We start from the raw sequence: 22687 nt of genomic DNA, 5'->3' as shown, positions 1-22687 counted from the left end.
CTGAAGCTTCTGTACATTATTTACGACGACGTCATGATGACGTCATGATGACCTCACACTCATCCTCCCGTGACATCATCATCATCATCATCATGACTTTAACCAGTGGTTCTCAAACTCTGGCTCTGGACCCACAGATGTGTCGCCACGTTTCTGTTTTTAAATCCCAAATCAAAGTCAACTTGATAGAAACAATTAAAGTGAGAGAAGTTTGAAGTTGATCATAATGTGATTTTTATTTAATTATTATTATTGTTTACCTTGTTTTTGTTGTTGTTTTTCTGGACTTTTCTTGTTTGTTGTTGATGCTGATCCAGAGTCATTCAGGTTCACTTTCTACTGTTTCATCTCCACTGAATCACATCTGACAAATAAACATGAAGACAACAACAAATGTGTTGTTATTGTTTCTGTCTTTTCACTCTGAGACTAAACATGACGGCGGCCATTTTAAAATCTGAGCTCATGATAAATTCTGTGTCTGTAAAGTTTCCCTTAAGTGACACTTAATTAAAGTATAATAACATTTAGTTAAGATAAGGTTAGCTTTATTAATGCTCCTTGTGAGCCTTATTGTAAAGTGTAAAACATGCATCACTTAACTTTGACTTCATAAATGTGCAGAATAAGCTTTACTTCACTGTAATTAAGCATTTATTAACCATCGTTAACTTTAATTAAACATTAATAATGAATGTCATAAACTCTAATGAATGAACAAAATGCTGCGTCACTGTTTGTGTGGCACTTGTAATCCTCCATACTTCATATCCGGAAGTGAAGTAAAGTGAAAGTGTTCTCGAGAGAAGCGACAAACGCTCGAGTGCGTGGGTCGGTGTTCCGGTTAGTGGGCGTGGTCCCGCCCCCAGTGGGCGTGTCTTGGTCAGTAGTTAAGAGCAGCGGCTGAAGCCTCGTTATTCAAACACGTTAAAGTGACGGGACAGCGATGATGGACGGTCACGTGACTCTGTGGACAACTATGGAGCTGCTTCTTGTCCTCGTGCTGGTCTGTGACGTTTCAACGACTGATGACGACAGCGGTGAGAAAAGTAACACTGTGTGTGTGTGTGAGAGAGAGACTTTACATGTGACGTCACTGCTGCAGTGTGTGTGTGTGTGTGTGCGCGAGAGACTTTACATGTGACGTCACTGCTGCTGTGTGTGTGTGTGTGTGTGTGTGTGTGTGTGTGTGTGTGTGTGTGTGTGTGTGTGTGTGTGTGTGTGTGTGTGTGTGTGTGATGCAGGGCGTGGTCTCCATCTTCTCGAAACATCTCTGTCTCAATTGTGAATCCACACAGAAACTGTGCTGTGACTCCAGCAGGTGGCGCTGTGTCTTATTGTAGCTGTGTTTGTTTTCCTTCCTTCTCTTTCATTCTAAAGTGATGCTAATCTTGCTAAAGTAACTCTTACTTTAAGGGTAACCCTTACCTTAAGCTAACAGATGTTAACCTTGATAAAGTAACCCTTACCTTAAGCTAAAGTGATGTTAACCTTGATAAAGTAACCCTTACCTTAAGCTAAAGTGATGCTAATCTTGCTAAAGTAACCCTTGCCTTAAGAGTAACCCTTACCTTAAGCTAAAATGACGCTAACCTTGATAAAGTAACTCTTACCTTAAGTTTAAGTGATGCTAATTTTGATAAAGTGACCCTTACCTTAAGCTAAAGTGATGCTAACCTTGATAAAGTAACCCTTACCTTAAGCTAAAGTGATGTTAACCTTGATAAAGTAACCCTTACCTTAAGCTAAAGTGATGTTAACCTTGATAAAGTAACCCTTACCTTAAGCTAAAGTGATGTTAACCTTGATAAAGTAACCCTTACTTTAAGCTAAAGGGATGTTAACCTTGATAAAGTAACCTTACCTTAAGCTAAAGTGATGCTAACCTTGATAAAGTAACCCTTACATTAAGCTAAAGTGATGTTAACCTTGATAAAGTAACCCTTACCTTAAGCTAAAGTGATGCTAATCTTGCTAAAGTAACCCTTGCCTTAAGAGTAACCCTTACCTTAAGCTAAAATGACGCTAACCTTGATAAAGTAACTCTTACCTTAAGTTTAAGTGATGCTAATTTTGATAAAGTGACCCTTACCTTAAGCTAAAGTGATGCTAACCTTGATAAAGTAACCCTTACCTTAAGCCAAAGTGATGCTAACCTTGATAAAGTAACCCTTACCTTAAGCCAAAGTGATGCTAACCTTGATAAAGTAACCCTTACCTTAAGTTTAAGTGATGCTAATTTTGATAAAGTGACCCTTACCTTAAGCTAAAGTGATGCTAACCTTGATAAAGTAACCCTTACCTTAAGCCAAAGTGAATCTAACCTTGATAAAGTAACCCTTACCTTAAGCCAAAGTGATGCTAACCTTGATAAAGTAACCCTTACCTTAAGTTTAAGTGATGCTAATTTTGATAAAGTGACCCTTACCTTAAGCTAAAGTGATGCTAACCTTGATAAAGTAACCCTTACCTTAAGCCAAAGTGATGCTAACCTTGATAAAGTAACCCTTACCTTAAGCCAAAGTGATGCTAACCTTGCTAAAGTAACCCTTACCTTAAGCTAAAGTGATGCTACCCTTGCTAAAGTAACCCTTAGCTTAAGCTAACGTGATCTTAACCCTAGTAATGTGATTACTCTGCGTGTGAACCCATGTGTCTTCCAGCTCCAGACGTCATCAAGATGGTGGTGAGTGAAGGGGACGATGCACTTTTAAGCTGTTCCTTCGGCAGCAGGAGCATCAAGCAGGAGCTGTTTGACTGGAAGAAGGACGGTCAGAAGGAGGTGTTCATGTACGATCGGGGCACTCACTACAACAACAACCCCACAAACCAAGACCAAGACTTCAGAGGACGAGTCTTTCATTTTGCACAAGAGCTGCAGGTCGGTAACGCCTCTGTAGTTATCAGAGCGACAAAGGTGACTGACAGTGGAAGCTACACCTGTGATTTTCCCTTTCATCAGCCACGCAGAAGATCACACATTGCTCTTGTTGTTGGTGAGTGAGACAAAAACACAAAGATCATCATTTACAGACGGGACTGGTTCACGTCATAGACGGGATCCATAGTTTTTACCCGAGTCCTGTCATGAGTGAAAAGACACAGGCTCCCCCTGGTGGCTCTGAGAAGTAAAACAATATGAACTTCAGACATTTCCACGTTAATCAGGTTAAATATTAACACGTTTACGATTATGACGAAACGATGACGATCGCTTTATTGCGACAGTGTTTTATTATGTTTTATCTTGATAAAGTAACCCTTAGCTTAAGCTAAAGCGATGCTAACCTTAATAAAGTAACCCTTACGTAAAGCTAAAGTGATGCTAACCTTGATAAAGTAACCCTTAGCTTAAACAAAAGTGATGCTAACCTTGATAAAGTGACCCTTACGTAAAGCTAAAGTGATGCTAACCTTGATAAAGTAACCCTTACCCTAAGCTAAAGTGATGCTAACCTTGATAAAGTAACCCTTAGCTTGAGCTAAAGTGATGCTAACCTTGATAAAAGTAACCCTTAGCTTAAGCCAAAGTGATCTTAATTTAATAAAACAATCCTTACCTTAAGCTAAAGTGGTGCTAACCTTGATAAAATAACCTTACCTGAAGCTAAAGTGATGCTAACTTTGATAAAGTAACCCTTACCTTAACCTAAAGTGATTTTAACCTTAATGAAAGACATTCCCATGTTAATCAAGTTAAATATTAACACTTTGACCCGTTTACGATGATCACGAAACAACGTCGATCGCTTTATTGCGACAGCGTTTTATTGTCACATGTGATTAAATTGTGATAAATCATCACATCCCTAATGTTGACACAGTGAATGATGTCAATGTGTTTCTGTATAAATGAATGAATTATGAGCAGGTTTGTGAGTGACAGCAGAAAACTGTGTGATGTGTTTACTGACTCAAACCAGTCTCATCTGGAAATGTGCTGCAAACTTCAACCACACTCTGTTCTTTTTTTTATACCTCTTTTTATGTTAAAAATGTCTATTATTTTGTCCATAATCTCATTTTTTTATTAAATGTACGATGTCACACAAACACTAACGTTGTATATTTTCTTTTTTTCCCTCCCTTTTAGATCCTATCTTAAAACCCAGAGCCCAAATCCCAGGTGAGTCTGAGCTGTTTTTAGGTTTTCAGGTCAAAGTTCACCTGTTAGAAAGTTGACTTTAGTTGAAATAAATCAACACTTTCGTCTTTGACTCTGAGGTTTTTTAATGTTTTTGCTTCTTTCACTGATAAAATATGAAATATATGTTTCTTCATGAACTTTTTATCAACACATTTTATATGATTTCTTCTGAAATTGACCTGTTTTCATGGTTTTTAGTCAAAGAACGTTTGTTTCTGTTGTTGTTGTTGGATAATTTTACCAAAGAATATGATCTAAACAACATAAAATCTCATAATTGTCACTAACTGATCATTACAGGTTTTTTTCAACTGAATTTAAGTTTTTTAATTGGACTAAAGATGACAAACATTTCATGTGATGATTAGTTTTACATCATGTCATTTTATATTTACCCTTTGTTAAACTACTATTGAGGAAAATTACCACACAATATCTTTATTAATTATTGACTTATTGTTATTAGCTCTACAGTTTCTGTCAGAACGTCAGAAACCTCGACACAACCTGGAATATGTTAAAATATTTGATTCTTTGGAAAAATCTTCAAAAGTCACTGAATCAGTAAACACTGGACTTATAGAGAACTTAAAGAAAGAAATCTGAAAGTGCAACTGCTCCTGATTCACTGACCTTGGATGACCTTTGACCTGGATGAAGAAGAATCTACACAGATAGTTTGAATGTTGATTAATGTTTCTGCTGCTGATTTCTCTTTCTCTGAAACCAAAGCAGAGAAAATATAAACACATTATCATTCTACTTGTCTCACATTATGTACTGTTTACACTGTGTTCACAGGTGCAGCTCCTAAGCCAAATATCATAACCCTTGCTGATACACCTGACGGAGTTCATCTTCAGTGTGAGGTTCTCGGTGCTTTCCCCAAACCAGTCGTCCATTTTCAGGACAGAGCTGGAAACATTGTTCCTGCTGAAGAACCACAGGTTTCTGAAAGAGGAGGCAGCTACGACATCATCCTTCAAACTACTGTGACCAAGACTGACTACTATCAGTGTGTCGCCACACAGAAGGAGATCAACCATAGAGTTTATACTGAGACACTTGTGCCTGTTCATGTTCCTGGTGAGTTTCTCTGCTTTTATTCCAATAATGTTGAGTCTGAACTCAAAATAACGTTGGATGAAGATATTTGTGATTGAAATATGTCCTAAACTGGGTCAGAACAGTCTGTCGGTAACTAGAGCAATGACCTGAACACTCTGAGAAGTTGTTTTTATTCTTCCAAAACACAGTATAGTTGCATAATAATGTAGTTATTGATTAATAATCAGTGAATCGTTCAACAACAACATCATCACTGACTCAAACATGTGACTGAATCCACATCATCTGTGAGTGTGGACAAACAAACAGGACATTAAACGCATCATGACAGTGGAGTCTATGGCAGAACAGCATCAGATTGTACAGGTGTACCTAATAAAGTGAACACTGAGTCAACGTGTCACTGATGACACAAAGAAAAACACTGTGTTTCTGATTTGATATTAGTTTTTACCCTGATTTAAATTCAACATGTTTTCACAACCACACCATAATAATAATAATAATAATAATATATTTCATGTTTTATCCCATTTTAACGTCAAAGATAACGTCGTTTACATCTTCACACGTGTGTCGTCAACAGTAAAGAGAAAATCACTTTATATAACTAGAATAAAGAGTTAAAAAGACAGTTTGTGTGAACAAAAACTAACTTTTCTTATTATAACAATAGATTTATGAATTTTCCTTCAAACCTCAGTCAGTTTGTTCTCTCCAGCACAAACTGATCAACTAAAACTCCACAAAAGTACAATTTATTTTCCATTAAATATAATAATTTATGTAGTTTATACCACGTATTACATTATAATTCTCGTGATAAAGCAGGTGATGTAATAATTTATATAAATCAGAAATAATAATGGTCCCAGAATAGAACCCTGGGGAACTCCACAGAACAATCTAGTTTAGTTTAGTGAGAAAATCAAACCTGAAAACAGACAAACTGATTCATGTTTGTGATATAATTTTATTTTACACCATTAAAACTGTATTTGTACAATTATTTACTCACATAATTTGATGGTTCACTGAATGAAAAGCTTTTTTAAATATCAATAAAAATGCGTCAAGAAAATTCATTCTTTTCAAAGACAGAAGTCAGTGTTTGTGAAAACCACACTGGTGTTTATAAGGAAATGAACTGGAATCTAAATGATCAAAGAATCTGTTTTTACAATAGTTTTTATATATAAAACAAGTCAGGATAGATGTGTTTATAATTATTAACACAACATGGATCATCTGCTTTAAATAACAGTTTAACTTTGGAAACTTTAACATCAAACCTGAGCAGGTTACGTTCAGAAAATCAGATTCAAATCTGAGTTTTCCTGATATTAGATCAGGTTTTTCTACATTTAAACCTGTAAATAATCATTATAATGTCCATATGTTATTGTTTATGTTCACAGGTGCAGCTCCAGAGCCAGTCACCAAAATACTTGGTCAAACAGCAGATGGAGTCAAGCTTCAGTGTTCTGTTAAAGGAGCGTCTCCTAAACCTAAAGTCCATTTTCAGGACAGAGCTGGAAACATTATTCCTGCTGAAGAACCACAGGTTTCTGAAAGAGGAGGCAGCTACGACATCATCCTTCAAACTACTGTGACCAAGACTGACTACTATCAGTGTGTCGCCACACAGGAGGAGATCAAACACAGGGTTTTTGAGGAAACACACGTATCTGTTCATGGTGAGTTTCTTTGTGTCTGCTTCTAAATTCAGATAATTTACATATAGTAAAATAACTAAACTCTAAAATCCTCTCCTTCAGTGTGATTGTGTAACAGTTGTGTCACATTCATGTCGTTCACTTTCCCTGTTTGTGTTTGACTCCGCCCACATGAGACTCAGAGGGACAGAGAGGACACATCACTGCTAAACTCACTGCTAAACTAGGCTAGGCTAGGTTAGCACCAGTATGTCAGGGTTCACACGGCTCCTTGAAATCCTTGAAAGTTTGTGTATTTGGGTGGGGAAAAAAAATCCATGTCCTTGAAAGTCAATGTATCCTGCCACAGATGTCACTTCAAGGTTCCAATGGGTCCTTGAAAAAAATTCAAGGCCCTTGAAAGTTTTTGAAAATTGCCTTAAATAGACATGGGTCTTTAAAAGTGCTTGAATTTTGTACCTGAAAGAAATAAGTTGATATTCTGGTAAATGTCTAATGCCACTGATGTTCATGGGTCCTTGAAAGTTTGTGAATTTGGGAAACACAATTCCAGGCCATTGAAAGTCATTGGATCCTGCCACTTCAGCATTCCCATGGGTCCTTGAAATCCTTGAAAAACGTTCAAGGCCCTTGAAAGTTTTTGAAAATTGCCCTAAATAGACATTAGTTATTAAAAGTGCTTGAATTCTGTGCAAGAAATAAATAAGTTGATATTTAGGTAAATGTCTCGATGTTCATCGGTCCTTGAAAGTTTGTGAATTAGGGAAAAACAATTCCAGGCCCTTGAAAGTCAATGTATCCTGCCACTGATGTCACTTCAGGGTTCCCACAGGTCCTTAAAATCCCTTGAAATCCCTTAAATGACCCTTGAAAGTTATTGAAAATTGCCATAAATGGACATAAATGGTTCAATGTGCCTTGAAATCCTTGAAAGTTGTTGAATTTGGAAAAAAAAACAATGAAAGGTCCTTAAACGTATTTGAAAGTTTCCCTAAAATAGACATGGGTCATTGAAAGTGCTTGAATTCTGTGCTGTAAAGAAGTGAAGTTGATATTTAGGTAAAGGTCTACCTCGTTTGTGACAGCGCCACCTACTGTTTCATACCCTGCATTGTTTGATGTACGTAGACGAGGTTTACTCAGGACAAACATGGAGACATAATCACTAGGACTGTGTTGTGGACACTGTCCTCTGTCTCTGTCTCTCTGATGTTGACGTGAGATTCCGTGCAGAACAATGAGCGAGTAAAGTCAAAACAAAGATCTAGATAAATGACGATTAATGATGTCTGGGAAATGAAAATTCTTAAGATCTGTGTGTGACCAAAGACAGTGAGTGGGTGAGTTTAACAGCTCAGCTCTTCTGAGGAAAACCACACAAACTGGTTCTGCTGTTTACACGGAAATAAACGCGATAAGATCAATACGTTTATAAACCGCTCACTCTGTCTACACCAAAGTCCACAGAGAAAATCAGTGATTTTAACGTCACGGCTCACAGGAGTTTGTTGATCCACTGCTGCAAACATTAATATGTTTAAATGTCTTTATTTAGTGACTTCTGTGTTTTGAAAACCTTGTGTTCAGATAAATCAACTAAAACTCCCTAAAATCCATCAAATATAAGAATTTATTTAGTTTATATCATGTAACGCGCTCAAATTCTCGTGATAAAGCAGGTGATGGAATAATTGATATAAATCAGAAATAATAATGGTCCCAGAATAGAACCCTGGGGAACTCCACAGAACAATCTAGTGACAGAAAAGTGTGTTTTGATCAAACCTCTGTGTTCACAGGTGCAGCTGCAGAGCCACGAGCCTCTGGTGAGTCACCTTTGTCTTTTCGTTACGAGTTTATCGAGATAAAGAGGGAGAAGATGAACGCGTGAACCGCTCACTCTGTCACACCAAAGTCCACAGAGGAAATCAGTCATTTTTTTTAACATCGCGGCTCTCAGGAGTTTGTTGATCCACTGCTGCCTCCATCAGTGAAGTTCAAACGTCTGATTTAAGTCAAAAAGAAAGTCGGTGTTTAAAATTCAGATTTAGCTCAGTGACACAAAGTGACCACACGAGGGCAGCAGAGCAGCAGCTCCTGTGTCTCTGAGCTAAAAAAAATCACTGTTTTTGTCAATGAATAAAAGTGATGTTTTACTTTGTTTTCAGAAAATTACACTGGAGGAGTGGTTGTTGCTGTTGCAATAGTTTCAGTTGTTGTTGCAGTTGTCGTGACTCTTCTTATTGTTTTTGGTGTTCGCAAATGTAAAAACAGTAAGTTTAAATAATGTTTTAATATTTCATTAAAATCATAAAGAGATTATAGAACGACAAAACCACTTGTTTACAGTGTTTTCTCTCTGTTTATCGTCTTTTTTTTCTTTCTGCAGATCAACCAACAAAGTCCAGAGTCCCCACTGATGAGGCCAGTCTGTGACCTTTGACCTCTGACCTCCTTCACCATGGTAACAGTAAGGTCAAAGGTCACGGTGTCAAGGTTTTGGAAGACGATGGACTGTCGTCTCATCAGTGATGTCATCGTCTGATAGGACAGTGGACACCACCTGAAGCTTCTGTACATTATTTACAATGACGTCATGATGATGTCACGATGACCTCACACTCGTCCTCCTGTGACATCATCATCATCATCATCATCATCATGACTTTAACCAGTGGTTCTCAAACTCTGGCTCTGGACCCACAGATGTGTCGCCACGTTTCTGTTTTTAAATCCCAAATCAAAGTCAACTTGATAGAAACAAAGAAAGTGAGAGAAGAAGAAGAAGAAGAAGAAGAAGAAGAAGAAAAGAGAAAGAATCACACAGTGACTCAGCACTTTTTCTTTGTTTAGTGTTTAAAGCTCAAAGAGACTTGGACCAAAGAAGCTCCAGTGGTTTGATGGTCACATGTTAAAGAGGAGGTCACATGATCGTACACACTGACACATATTTACTGTGACAGTCTGAAGACGTGGAAACATGCTGGAGAAGTGGCTACGCTAACTAGCTACACACTGACTCATCAATATATATATATGTTTTATTTACATTAAAAGACCAAACTAGCAGCTAACTCGCTGTGAGTGAGTTCTGATTTAAATCAATGTGAATATTTTTGAAGTTAATCATAATGTGATTTTTTATTTAATTATTATTTTTATTGTTGTTTACCTTGTTTTTGTTGTTGTTTTTCTGGACTTTTCTTGTTTGTGTTTGTTGTTGATGCTGATCCAGAGTCAGTCAGGTTCACTTTCTACTGTTTTATCTCCACTGAATCACATCTGACAAATAAACATGAAGACGTCAACAAATGTGTTGTTATTGTTTCTGTCTTTTCACTCTGAGACTAAACATGACGGCGGCCATTTTAAAAATCTGAGCTCATGTTAAATTCTGTGTCTGTAAAGTTTCTCTTAAGTGACACTTAAATAAAGTATAATAACACTTAGTTAAGATAAGGTTAGCTTTATTAATGCTCCTTGTGAGCCTTATTGTAAAGTGTAAAACATGCATCACTTAACTTTGACTTCATAAATGTGCAGAATAAGCTTTACTTCACTGTAATTAAGCATTTATTAACCATCGTTAACTTTAATTAAACATTAATAATGAATGTCATAAACTCTAATGAATGAACAAAATGCTGCGTCACTGTTTGTGTGGCACTTGTAATCCTCCATACTTCATATCCGGAAGTGAAGTAAAGTGAAAGTGTTCTCGAGAGAAGCGACAAACGCTCGAGTGCGTGGGTCGGTGTTCCGGTTAGTGGGCGTGGTCCCGCCCCCAGTGGGCGTGTCTTGGTCAGTAGTTAAGAGCAGCGGCTGAAGCCTCGTTATTCAAACACGTTAAAGTGACGGGACAGCGATGATGGACGGTCACGTGACTCTGTGGACAACTATGGAGCTGCTTCTTGTCCTCGTGCTGGTCTGTGACGTTTCAACGACTGATGACGACAGCGGTGAGAAAAGTAACACTGTATGTGTGTGTGTGCGCGAGAGACTTTACATGTGACGTCACTGCTGCAGTGTGTGTGTGTGTGTGTGTGTGCGCGAGAGACTTTACATGTGACGTCACTGCTGCAGTGTGTGTGTGTGTGTGTGTGTGTGTGATGCAGGGCGTGGTCTCCATCTTCTCGAAACATCTCTGTCTCAATTGTGAATCCACACAGAAACTGTGCTGTGACTCCAGCAGGTGGCGCTGTGTCTTATTGTAGCTGTGTTTGTTTTCCTTCCTTCTCTTTCATTCTAAAGTGATGCTAATCTTGCTAAAGTAACTCTTACTTTAAGGGTAACCCTTACCTTAAGCTAACATGATGTTAATCTTGATAAAGTAACCCTTACCTTATGAGTAACCCTTACCTTAAGCTAAAGTGATGCTAATCTTGCTAAAGTAACCCTTGCCTTATGAGTAACCCTTACCTTAAGCTAACAAATGTTAATCTTGATAAAGTAACCCTTACCTTAAGCTAACTTGATGTCAACCTTGATAAAGTAACCCTTACCTTAAGCTAAAGTGATGCTAACCTTGATAAAGTAACCCTTACATCAAGCTAAAGTGATGTTAACCTTGATAAAGTAACCCTTACCTTAAGCTAAAGTGATGCTAATCTTGCTAAAGTAACCCTTGCCTTAAGAGTAACCCTTACCTTAAGCTAAAATGACGCTAACCTTGATAAAGTAACTCTTACCTTAAGTTTAAGTGATGCTAATTTTGATAAAGTGACCCTTACCTTAAGCTAAAGTGATGCTAACCTTGATAAAGTAACCCTTACCTTAAGCCAAAGTGATGCTAACCTTGATAAAGTAACCCTTACCTTAAGCCAAAGTGATGCTAACCTTGATAAAGTAACCCTTACCTTAAGTTTAAGTGATGCTAATTTTGATAAAGTGACCCTTACCTTAAGCTAAAGTGATGCTAACCTTGATAAAGTAACCCTTACCTTAAGCCAAAGTGATGCTAACCTTGATAAAGTAACCCTTACCTTAAGCCAAAGTGATGCTAACCTTGATAAAGTAACCCTCACCTTAAGCTAAAGTGATGCTACCCTTGCTAAAGTAACCCTTATCTTAAGCTAACGTGATCTTAACCTTAGTAATGTGATTACTCTGCGTGTGAACCCATGTGTCTTCCAGCTCCAGCCGTCATCAAGATGGTGGTGAGTGAAGGGGACGATGCACTTTTAAGCTGTTCCTTCGGCAGCAGGAGCATCAAGCAGGAGCTGTTTGACTGGAAGAAGGACGGTCAGAAGGAGGTGTTCATGTACGATCGGGGCACTCACTACAACAACAACCCCACAAACCAAGACCAAGACCCCGACTTCAGAGGACGAGTCTTTCATTTTGCACAAGAGCTGCAGGTCGGTAACGCCTCTGTAGTTATCAGAGCGACAAAGGTGACTGACAGTGGAAGCTACACCTGTGATTTTCCCTTTCATCAGCCACGCAGAAGATCACACATTGCTCTTGTTGTTGGTGAGTGAGACAAAAACACAAAGATCATCATTTACAGACGGGACTGGTTCACGTCATAGACTGGATCCATAGTTTTTACTCAAGTCCTGTCATGAGTGAAAAGACACAGGCTCCCTCTGGTGGCTCTGAGAAATAAAACAATATGAACGTCAGACATTTCCACGTTAATCAAGTTAAATATTAACACTTTGACCCGTTTACGATTATAACAAAACGATGACGATCACGTTATTGCGACAGTGTTTTATTGTTATCTTGATAAAGTAACCATTAGCTTAATCTAAAGCGAAGCTAACCTTGATAAAGTAACCCTTAGCTTAATCAAAAGTGATGCTAACCTTGATAAAGTGACCCTTACGTAAAGCTAAAGTGATGCTAACCTTGATAAAGTATCCCTTACATTAAGCTAAAGTGATGCTAACCTTGACAAAGTAACCCTTACTTTAAGCTAAAGGGATGTTAACCTTGATAAAGTAACCTTACCTTAAGCTAAAGTGATGCTAACTTTGATAAAGTTATCCTTACCTTAAGCTAAAGTGATGCTAAGCTTGATAAAGTAACCCTTAGCTTAAGCTAAAGTGATCTTAATTCAATAAGATAACCCTTACCTTAAGCTAAAGTGATCTTAACCTAATAAAGTAACCCTTGCCTGAAGCTTAAGTGGTGCTAACCTTGATAAAGTAGCCTTACCTTAAGCTAAAGTGACGTTAACCTTGATAAAGTAACCTTACCTGAAGCTAAAGTTATGCTAACCTTGATAAAGTTACCCTTAGCTTAATCTAAAGTGATGCTAACCTTGATAAAGTTACCCTTAGCTTAAGCTAAAGTGATAATAATTTAATAAAATAACCCTTACCTTAAGCTAAAGTGATCTTAACTTAATAAAGTAACCCTTACCTTAAGCTAAAGTGGTCACCTAAGGTGATTTTAACCTTAATGAAAGACATTTCCACATTAATCAAGTTAAATATTAACACTTTGACCCGTTTACGATGATCACGGAACGATGTCGATCGCTTTATTGCGACAGCGTTTTATTGTCACATGTGATTAAATTGTGATAAATCATCACATCCCTAATGTTGACACAGTGAATGATGTCAATGTGTTTCTGTATAAATGAATGAATTATGAGCAGGTTTGTGAGTGACAGCAGAAAACTGTGTGATGTGTTTACTGACTCAAACCAGTCTCATCTGGAAATGTGCTGCAAACTTCAACCACACTCTGTTCTTTTTTACCTCTTTTTATGTTAAAAATGTCTATTATTTTGTCCATAATCTCATTTTTTTATTAAATGTACGATGTCACACAAACACTAACGTTGTATATTTTCTTTTTTTCCCTCCCTTTTAGATCCTATCTTAACCTCTTAGGGCCCATTTTTCTCATGTGCACTTCAGTCTCTGAACACTTTAGCATTTTAAACAGCCATTAATACCAAGACCAGGAGGAAGTGATGCATTTTCAGCCGCATCACTGTAAACAAACTGTCATAAGTTCCATCAGGTGTGTTGATCTCACTCACAGCTCTCACACACTTCATGTAGTCGAGCATTAAACAGACAAAAACACCACTTTTCTCCTTCTCTGCTCTTTAATTCACACTCAAAGCACAACAAATCAGTCATAATCAGAGCTATCAGGCTGAAATTCACAGGATCTCTGCGTCCACTCGTCTTCAGCATCTGCACCAAGTTTCATGTTGATGCACTGAAGTGGCTCTGAGATATTTGACAAAGTGCAGTACCGATCATCTCCATCAGAGGGCCACAGAGTTGGAGAAAACTTCTCCAAAGTCGCCAAATAGTGACGGTAAACGTCTTTAATGTCGCTGAAAAACTGTCTCTAAATGTCAACGTTGATTAAAAGAAGACGTTGTTGACGTTTAGATGAAGATTGACACGTTTAGTCTCGTTAAATCTCGTCTCTTTGGACCGATAATCACGTTTCTCTGTGATGTGAAACGTCCCACTGACACCGGACGTCCAGCAACGTCCACTTCCATATTTGGTCACACAGGTAATTTGCCTGGCGACGAACTCCCGGTGTTTTCACCGTGCTCACTTCCTATTGGACGGAAGCAGCTGTCAATCAAAGTCATGTGGGGCTCGTGGAAGGATGCTCACTTGTGATTGGCTGACGGAGTTAAAAGTTCGTCAGGTTCGTCACTTTAGTTCGTAGGAAGAAGCTAATTGGCTCTTTTTGTTTGTGGGCGTGTCCTGATTCCAGAGACACTGAACATGATTGGTCAAATATTTTACCAACTAATTAAACTGAACAGAAATGACGTTGTTTCGGAAGTTTGAGGAGCAGCGTTAAAAAGCGAACAACGGACTTAATCCGCTTTTATTCCGCTTATTTTTCACTTCCGCTTCATTTTAACGCACTTTGACTCAATGTGTGTTTGTTACGTTGTTCAAAATGAGCCCAGTTTGTCTGTAAACGTCTGTTTTTCCGGTTAAAAATGTCTTAAACTGCGGTGAGACATGCTAGCAGGTGAGTTTGTAAACTGTTTACTGCCGTAAAGTCAGACGCTCGTGTTGTTCTGTCGTAAATCCCCCGTGAAAATGCTTCAATTCTCCGTCAAAACGAGCCGCTGAGCTTTCAAACGAGCTATAATATGTGTGTATTTAGGTTCAGAGTCAACATGTAAACATAGAGTTGATGTATTTGTTGAGTTTTACGGGTAAATGTCGGGTCGCAGGCAACCTCCGCGCCTCAAAGGGTTAAAACCCAGAGCCCAAATCCCAGGTGAGTCTGAGCTGTTTTTAGGTTTTCAGGTCAAAGTTCACCTGTTAGAAAGTTGACTTTAGTTGAAATAAATCAACACTTTCGTCTTTGACGCTGAGGTTTTTCATTTTTTTGCTTCTTTCACTGATAAAATATAAAATATCTGTTTCTTCGTGAACTTTTAATCAATACATTTTACATGATTTCTTCTGAAATTGACCAGTTTTCATGGTTTTTAGGTAAAGAAAGTTTGTTTCTGTTGTTGTTGAATAATTTTTACCAAAGAATATGATCTAAACATGACATGATAAAATCTCATAATTGTGTTTTTCAGTGTTTTTTTCCTCCACTGAATTGAAATTGAACAGTTGAATTTTAATTGGACTAAAGACAACAAACATTTCATGTGATTATGAGTTTTACATCATGTCAATTTATATTAACCCTTTGTTAAATTGTTATTGAGGAAAATTCCTACACAATATCTTTATTAATTATTGATTTATTGTTATTAGCTCTACAGTTTCTGTCATGATATACGTCAGAAACCTCGACACAACCTGGAATATGTTCAAATGTTTGATTTTTTGGAAAAATCTTCAAAAGTCACTGAATCAGTAAAAACTTTACTTATAGAGAACTTGAAGAAAGAAATCTCCAAAGTACAGCTGCTCCTGATTCACTGACCTTTGATGCTTTGACCTGGATGAACAAGAATCTACACAGATAGTTTGAATGTTGATTTATGTTTCTGCTGCAATTTTCTTTCTCTCAAACCAAAACATCAGAGAAAATATGTACATGCTATTAACCAAGGTTATCTTTCTACTTGTCTCACATTATCTACTGTTTACACTGTGTTCACAGGTGCAGCTCCAGAGCCAAATATCATAATACTCGGTGGGACAGCAGATGGAGTTCAGCTTCAGTGTTCTGTTAAAGGAGCGTCTCCTAAACCAGTCGTCCATTTTCAGGACAGAGCTGGAAACATTGTTCCTGCTGAAGAACCACAGGTTTCTGAAAGAGGAGGCAGCTACGACATCATCCTTCAAACTACTGTGACCAAGACTGACTACTATCAGTGTGTCGCCACACAGGAGGAGATCAAACACAGGGTTTTTACTGAGACGTACGTTCCTGTTCATGTTCCTGGTGAGTTTCTTTGTAATTCTTAAAAAAGCACATATTAGTTGCCAATAAATGTAGTTATTGATTAATAATCAGTGAATCGTTGCAACAACAACATCATCACTGACTCAAACACGTGACTGAATCCACATCATCTGTGAGTGTGGACAAACAAACAGGACATTAAACGCATCATGACAGTGGAGTCTATGGCAGAACAGCATCAGATTGTACAGGTGTACCTAATAAAGTGAACACTGAGTCAACGTGTCACTGATGACACAAAGAAAAACACTCAGTGTTTCTGATTTGATGTTAGTTTTTACCCTGATTTAAATTCAACATGTTTTCACAACGACACCATAATAATAATAATAATAATCATCATATATTTCATGTTTTATCCCATTTTAACGTCAAAGATAACGTCGTTTACATCTTCACACGTGTGTCGTCAACAGTAAAGAGAAAATCACTTTATATAACTATAATAAAGAGTTAAAAAGACAGTTTGTGTGAACAAAAAACAAACTTTTCTTATTATAACAATAGATTTATGAATTTTCCTTCAAACCTCAGTCAGTTTGTTCTCTCCAGCACAAACTGATCAACTAAAACTCCACAAAAGTACCATTTATTTTCCATTAAATATAATAATTTATGTAGTTTATACCATGTAACACATTATAATTCTCGTGTTAAAGCAGGTGATGGAATAATTTATATAAATCATAAATAATAATGGTCCCAGAATAGAACCCTGGGGAACTCCACAGAACAATCTACTTTAGTTTAGTGAGAAAATCAAACCAGAAAACAGACAAACTGATTCATGTTTGTGATATAATTTTATTTTACACCATTAAAACTGTATTTGTACAATTATTTACTCACATAATTTGATGTCAGGATATATATATGTTTATAATTATTAACACAACATGGATCATCTGCTTTAAATAACAGTTTAACTTTGGCAACTTTAACATCAAACCTGAGCAGGTTACGTTCAGAAAATCAGATTCAAATCAGATTTTTCCTGATATTAGATCAGGTTTTTATACATTTAAACCAATGAATATTCATTATTATGTTCTTTTTTGTGTTTATGTTCACAGGTGCAGCTTCAAAGCCGTCCATCAAGACACTCAGTCCAACAGCGAAAGGAGTTCAGCTTCAATGTGAAATTCTTGGAGCTTTTCCAAAACCAGTCGTCCATTTTCAGGACAGAGCTGGAAACATTGTTCCTGCTGAAGAACCACAGGTTTCTGAAAGAGGAGGCAGCTACGACATCATCCTTCAAACTACTGTGACCAAGACTGACTACTATCAGTGTGTCGCCACACAGGAGGAGATCAAACACAGGGTTTTTGAGGAGACACACGTCATTGTTCCTGATCCTGGTGAGTTTCTTTGTGTCTCTGCTTTTATATTCAGATCATTTACACATATTAAAATAACTAAACTCTAAAATCCTCTCCTTCAGTGTGATTGTGTAACAGTTGTGTCACATTCATGTCGTTCACTTTCACTGTTTGTGTTTGACTCCGCCCACATGAGACTCAGAGGGACAGAGAGGACACATCACTGCTAAACTCACTGCTAGGCTAGGCTAGGCTAGGTTAGCATTAGTATGTCAGGGTTCACACGGCTCCTTGAAATCCATGAAAGTTTGAGAATTAGGGGGTGGAAAAAAAAAATCCATGTCCTTGAAAGTCAATGTATCCTGCCACTGGTGTCACTTCAAGGTTCCCATTGGTACTTGAATACAAATTCAAGGCCCTTGAAAGTTTTTGAAAATTGCGCTTAATAGACATGGGTTATTAAAAGTGCTTGAATTTTGTGCAAGAAAGAAATAAGTTGATATTTAGGTAAATGTCTCATTTCACTGATGTTCATGGGTCCTTGAAATCCTTGAAAGTTTGTGAATTTGGGAAAAACAAGTCCAGGCCCTTGAAAGTCAATGTATCCTGCCACTGATGTCACTTCAGGGTTCACACAGGTCCTTAAAGTCCTTGTGGAAATAAAAGACCCTTGAAAGTTATTGAAAATTGCCGTAAATGGACATGGGCTCAATGTGCCTTGAAATCCTGGAAAGTTCTTGAATTTGGAAAAAAAAACAATGAAAGGCCCTTAAAAATATTTGAAAGTTGCCCTAAAATAGACATGGGTCATTGAAAGTGCTTTAATTCTGTGCAGTAAAGAAGTGAAGTCGATATTTAGGTAAATGTCTCCCTCGTTTGTGACAGCGCCACCTACTGTTTCATACCCTGCGTTGTTTGATGTACGTAGACGAGGTTTACTCAGGACAAACATGGAGACATAATCACTAGGACTGTGTTGTGGACACTGTCCACTGTCTCTGTCTCTCTGATGTTGACGTGAGATTCCGTGCAGAACAACGAGCGAGTAAAGTCAAAACAAAGATCTAGATAAATGACGATTAATGATGTCTGAGAAATGAACATTCTTAAGATCTGTGTGTGACCAAAGACAGTGAGTGGGTGAGTTTAACAGCTCAGCTCTTCTGAGGAAAACCACACAAACTGGTTCTGCCGTTTACACGGAAATAAACGCCATAAGATCAATACGATTATAAACCACTCACTCTGTCTACACCAAAGTCCACAGAGAAAATCAGTGATTTTAACGTCACGGCTCACAGGAGTTTGTTGATCCACTGCTGCAAACATTAATACGTTTAAATGTCTTATTTAGTGACTTCTGTGTTTTGAAAAGCTCGTGTTCAGATTGACCTCAGTGACACAGAGTGACCACACGAGGCAGCAGAGGACCAGCAGCTAAAATCACTGTTTATGTGGACTGTGGTGTGAGAGAGTGAGAGAATAAAGAGTTCATTAAAAGGAAAATGATGATGAATAAAAGTGATGTTTTACTTTGTGTTTCAGATAATAACACTGGAGGAATAGTTATTGCTGTTGTTGCTACTGCAGTTGTGACTCTTCTTATTGTTGGTGTTGCTCTGTTTTTATGGTGCAAATGTAAAAACAGTAAGTTTAAATAATGTTTTAATATTTCATTAAAATCATAAATAGATCATTGAACGACACAAACACTTGTTTACACTGTTTTCTCTCCGTTTATCATCTTTTTTCTCGCTGCAGATCAACCAACAAAGTCCAGAGTCCCCACTGATGAGGCCAGTCTGTGACCTTTGACCTCTGACCTCCTTCACCATGGTAACAGTAAGGTCAAAGGTCACGTTGTCAAGGTTTTGGAAGACGATGGACTGTCGTCTCATCAGTGATGTCATCGTCTGATAGGACAGTGGACACCACCTGAAGCTTCTGTACATTATTTATGATGACGTCATGATGATGTCATGATGACCTCACACTCGTCCTCCCGTGACATCATCATCATCATCATCATCATCATGACTTTAACCAGTGGTTCTCAAACTCTGGCTCTGGACCCACAGATGTGTCGCCACGTTTCTGTTTTTAAATCCCAAATCAAAGTCAACTTGATAGAAACAAAGAAAGTGAGAGAAGAAGAAGAAAAGAGAAAGAATCACACAGTGACTCAGCACTTTTTCTTTGTTTAGTGTTTAAAGCTCAAAGAGACTTGGACCAAAGAAGCTCCAGTGGTTTGATGGTCACATGTTAAAGAGGAGGTCACATGATCGTACACACTGACACATATTTACTGTGACAGTCTGAAGACGTGGAAACATGCTGGAGAAGTGGCTACGCTAACTAGCTACACACTGACTCATCAATATATATATGTTTTATTTACATTAAAAGACCAAACTAGCAGCTAACTCGCTGTGAGTGAGTTCTGATTTAAATCAATGTGAATATTTTTGAAGTTAATCATAATGTGATTTTTTATTTAATTATTATTTTTATTGTTGTTTACCATGTTTTTGTTGTTGTTTTTCTTGTTTGTGTTTGTTGTTGATGCTGATCCAGAGTCAGTCAGGTTCACTTTCTACTGTTTTATCTCCACTGAATCACATCTGACAAATAAACATGAAGACGTCAACAAATGTGTTGTTATTGTTTCTGTCTTTTCACTCTGAGACTAAACATGACGGCGGCCATTTTAAAAATCTGAGCTCATGATAAATTCTGTCTGTAAAGTTTCCCTTAAGTGACACTTAATTAAAGTATAATAACACTTAGTTAAGATAAGGTTAGCTTGATTAATGCTCCTCGTGAGCCTTATTGTAACGTGTAAAACATGCATCACTTAACTTTGACTTCATAAATGTGCAGAATAAGCTTCACTTCACTGTAATTAAGCATTTATTAACCATCGTTAACCTTTAATTAAACATTAATAATGAATGTCATACATTCAAATGAATGAACAAAATGCTGCGTCACTGTTTGTGTGGCACTTGTAACCCTTCTCTCATTTTTAATGTTGTGGCGCTCTCTAGTGTCCAAAGTCTGAAATGAACATTTATTTTGTCCTCCGCCATCATTTGACTGATGAAACTCAACAGTGTTGAACTCATTCATCTGTTTGTTGTAACAACAACGTTTTGAAATAAATGCCTATGCTTCTTTTAAGTTAGTTAAATTTTGAAGAAAATTGGCGGAAAATGTATTTTGAAAAATAAATAAATGAATAAGGGAAATGAGTCAGATTGGTGCAAAAATGGCTCAGTAGCGCCTCAAACGGTTAAAACACGGTAGGACAATGCCGAAATAAAGCTGCACCGAATTCCACAGAACGTCTGTGAGCCTTTGATCGCCTACTGGGGACAAATAAAGTTTTTTTTGAATTGAATTGAATACTCCACTCCAGCAGGGGGAAGCAATAGATGATAGATGCAATAGAAAAAGAGAAAGAGGACGAGACGTAGAGACGTAAGGTTACGTGACTTGACGTCGTGACGTGACTTGACGTCGTGACGTAAATCCGGCGATTCAAATTAACGGCGGTGATTTTCTCAAACATGTGGACGAAACGTTTGACAACAGAACCGGGATTAATTCGACAGCGAGGAACCGTGAGGCGTGAGCGAGGTTCGGCTCCGGGGAGCGGGAAACCTGCTGTTCTGACGGAGGTAAACTTTGTTTAATTTAATAACGTTTACATGGTTCTGGTGTGCACAGAGCTATATATACGTATATATACTGCACGTCGCTTATACACACACACGTAAATTAATCATATATATGTGTTTTAACTTTAGATAGCTTTACTATAGGTTTGAATGTGTCGGCATTTGGTGGTTTTCATCAACAGCGATGTCTTCTGACCAGGCAGCGGCTGCACAAGCCGTTCGCCATTGCGATATAATACAGAGCAAAGGCACAGAACTCCTCTGCCATTCTATCACTTTGACAGTGAGCTGACTTTAGTCTCAAAAACAAAAAGTATCTCGGAATGACTTGAAATGTACCATCATAATAGTCGACATCGCCCTAAATAAGGATCAGTTGAAAATATTTGCAAACCTCTTAAGGAATAATTTTTATGAATTTTTGAATTTCAGGAAATGATCCATTTGCCCTCATGACATGCACTTTGACAGTGAGCTGACTTGAGTCTGAAAAACAAAAAGTATCTCGGAATAACTTGAAATTTACCATCATAATAGTCGGCATCGCCCTGAACAATGATCTGTTGAAAAAATTTGCAAACCTCTTAAGGAATAATTTTTATGATTTTTTGAAATTTAGGAAATGATCCATCTGCCCTGATGCACTTTGACAGTGAGCTGACTTTCTTCAAAAAAACAAAAAGTATCTCGGAATGACTTTAAATTTACCATCATAATAGTCGGCATCGCCCTGAACAAGGATCCGTTGAAAATATTTGGAAACCTCTTAAGGAATAATTTTTAGGATTTTTTGAAATTTAGGAAATTATCCATTTTCCCTGATGCACTTTGACAGTGAGTTGACTTTCTTCAAAAAAACAAAAAGTAACTCGGAATGACTTGAAATTTACCATCATAATAGTCGGCATCGCCCTGAACAAGGATCCGTTGAAAATTTTTGGAAACCTCTTAAGGAATAATTTTAATGAATTTTTGAAATTTAGGAAATTATCCATTTGCTCTGATGCACTTTGACAGTGAGCTGACTTTCTTCAAAAAAACAAAAAGTATCTCGGAATGACTTGAAATTTACCATCATAATAGTCGGCATCGCCCTGAACAAGGATCCGTTGAAAATATTTGGAAACCTCTTAAGGAATAATTTTTATGATTTTTTTGAATTTCAGGAAATGATCCATTTGCCCTGATGCACTTTGACAGTGAGCTGACTTTAGTCTCAAAAACAAAAAGTATCTCGGAATTACTTGAAAATTTACCATCATAATAATCAGCATCGCCTTGAACAAGGATCCGTTAAAAATATTTGCAAACCTCTTAAGGAATAATTTTTATGATTTTTTTGAAATTTAGGAAATGATCCATTTTCCCTCATGCCCTTTGACAGTGAGCTGACTTAAGTCTCAAAAACAAAAAGTATCT

The 22687-nt window shown here is 37.6% G+C and overlaps 1 protein-coding gene across 1 annotated transcript; it reads left to right on the top strand.

The window, feature by feature from the left end:
* Positions 1-10759: 10759 nt before the first annotated feature.
* LOC310942662 (V-set and immunoglobulin domain-containing protein 1-like) lies at positions 10760-17715 on the top strand (the record flags this gene model as incomplete). The annotated part of the gene is made up of 5 exons (XM_083908076.1): positions 10760-10850; positions 12025-12363; positions 15964-16248; positions 17343-17627; positions 17711-17715. 5 exons carry the CDS (start codon positions 10760-10762, stop codon positions 17713-17715), a joined length of 1005 nt encoding a protein of 334 aa, XP_083764202.1.
* Between the last annotated feature and the right edge of the window lie 4972 nt (positions 17716-22687).

The sequence above is a fragment of the Microchirus variegatus genome, assembly GCF_963457635.1.
Source record: "Microchirus variegatus genome assembly, chromosome: 21".
Lineage (NCBI taxonomy): Eukaryota > Metazoa > Chordata > Actinopteri > Pleuronectiformes > Soleidae > Microchirus > Microchirus variegatus.
This window is presented reverse-complemented; position numbering and strand designations above follow the sequence as displayed.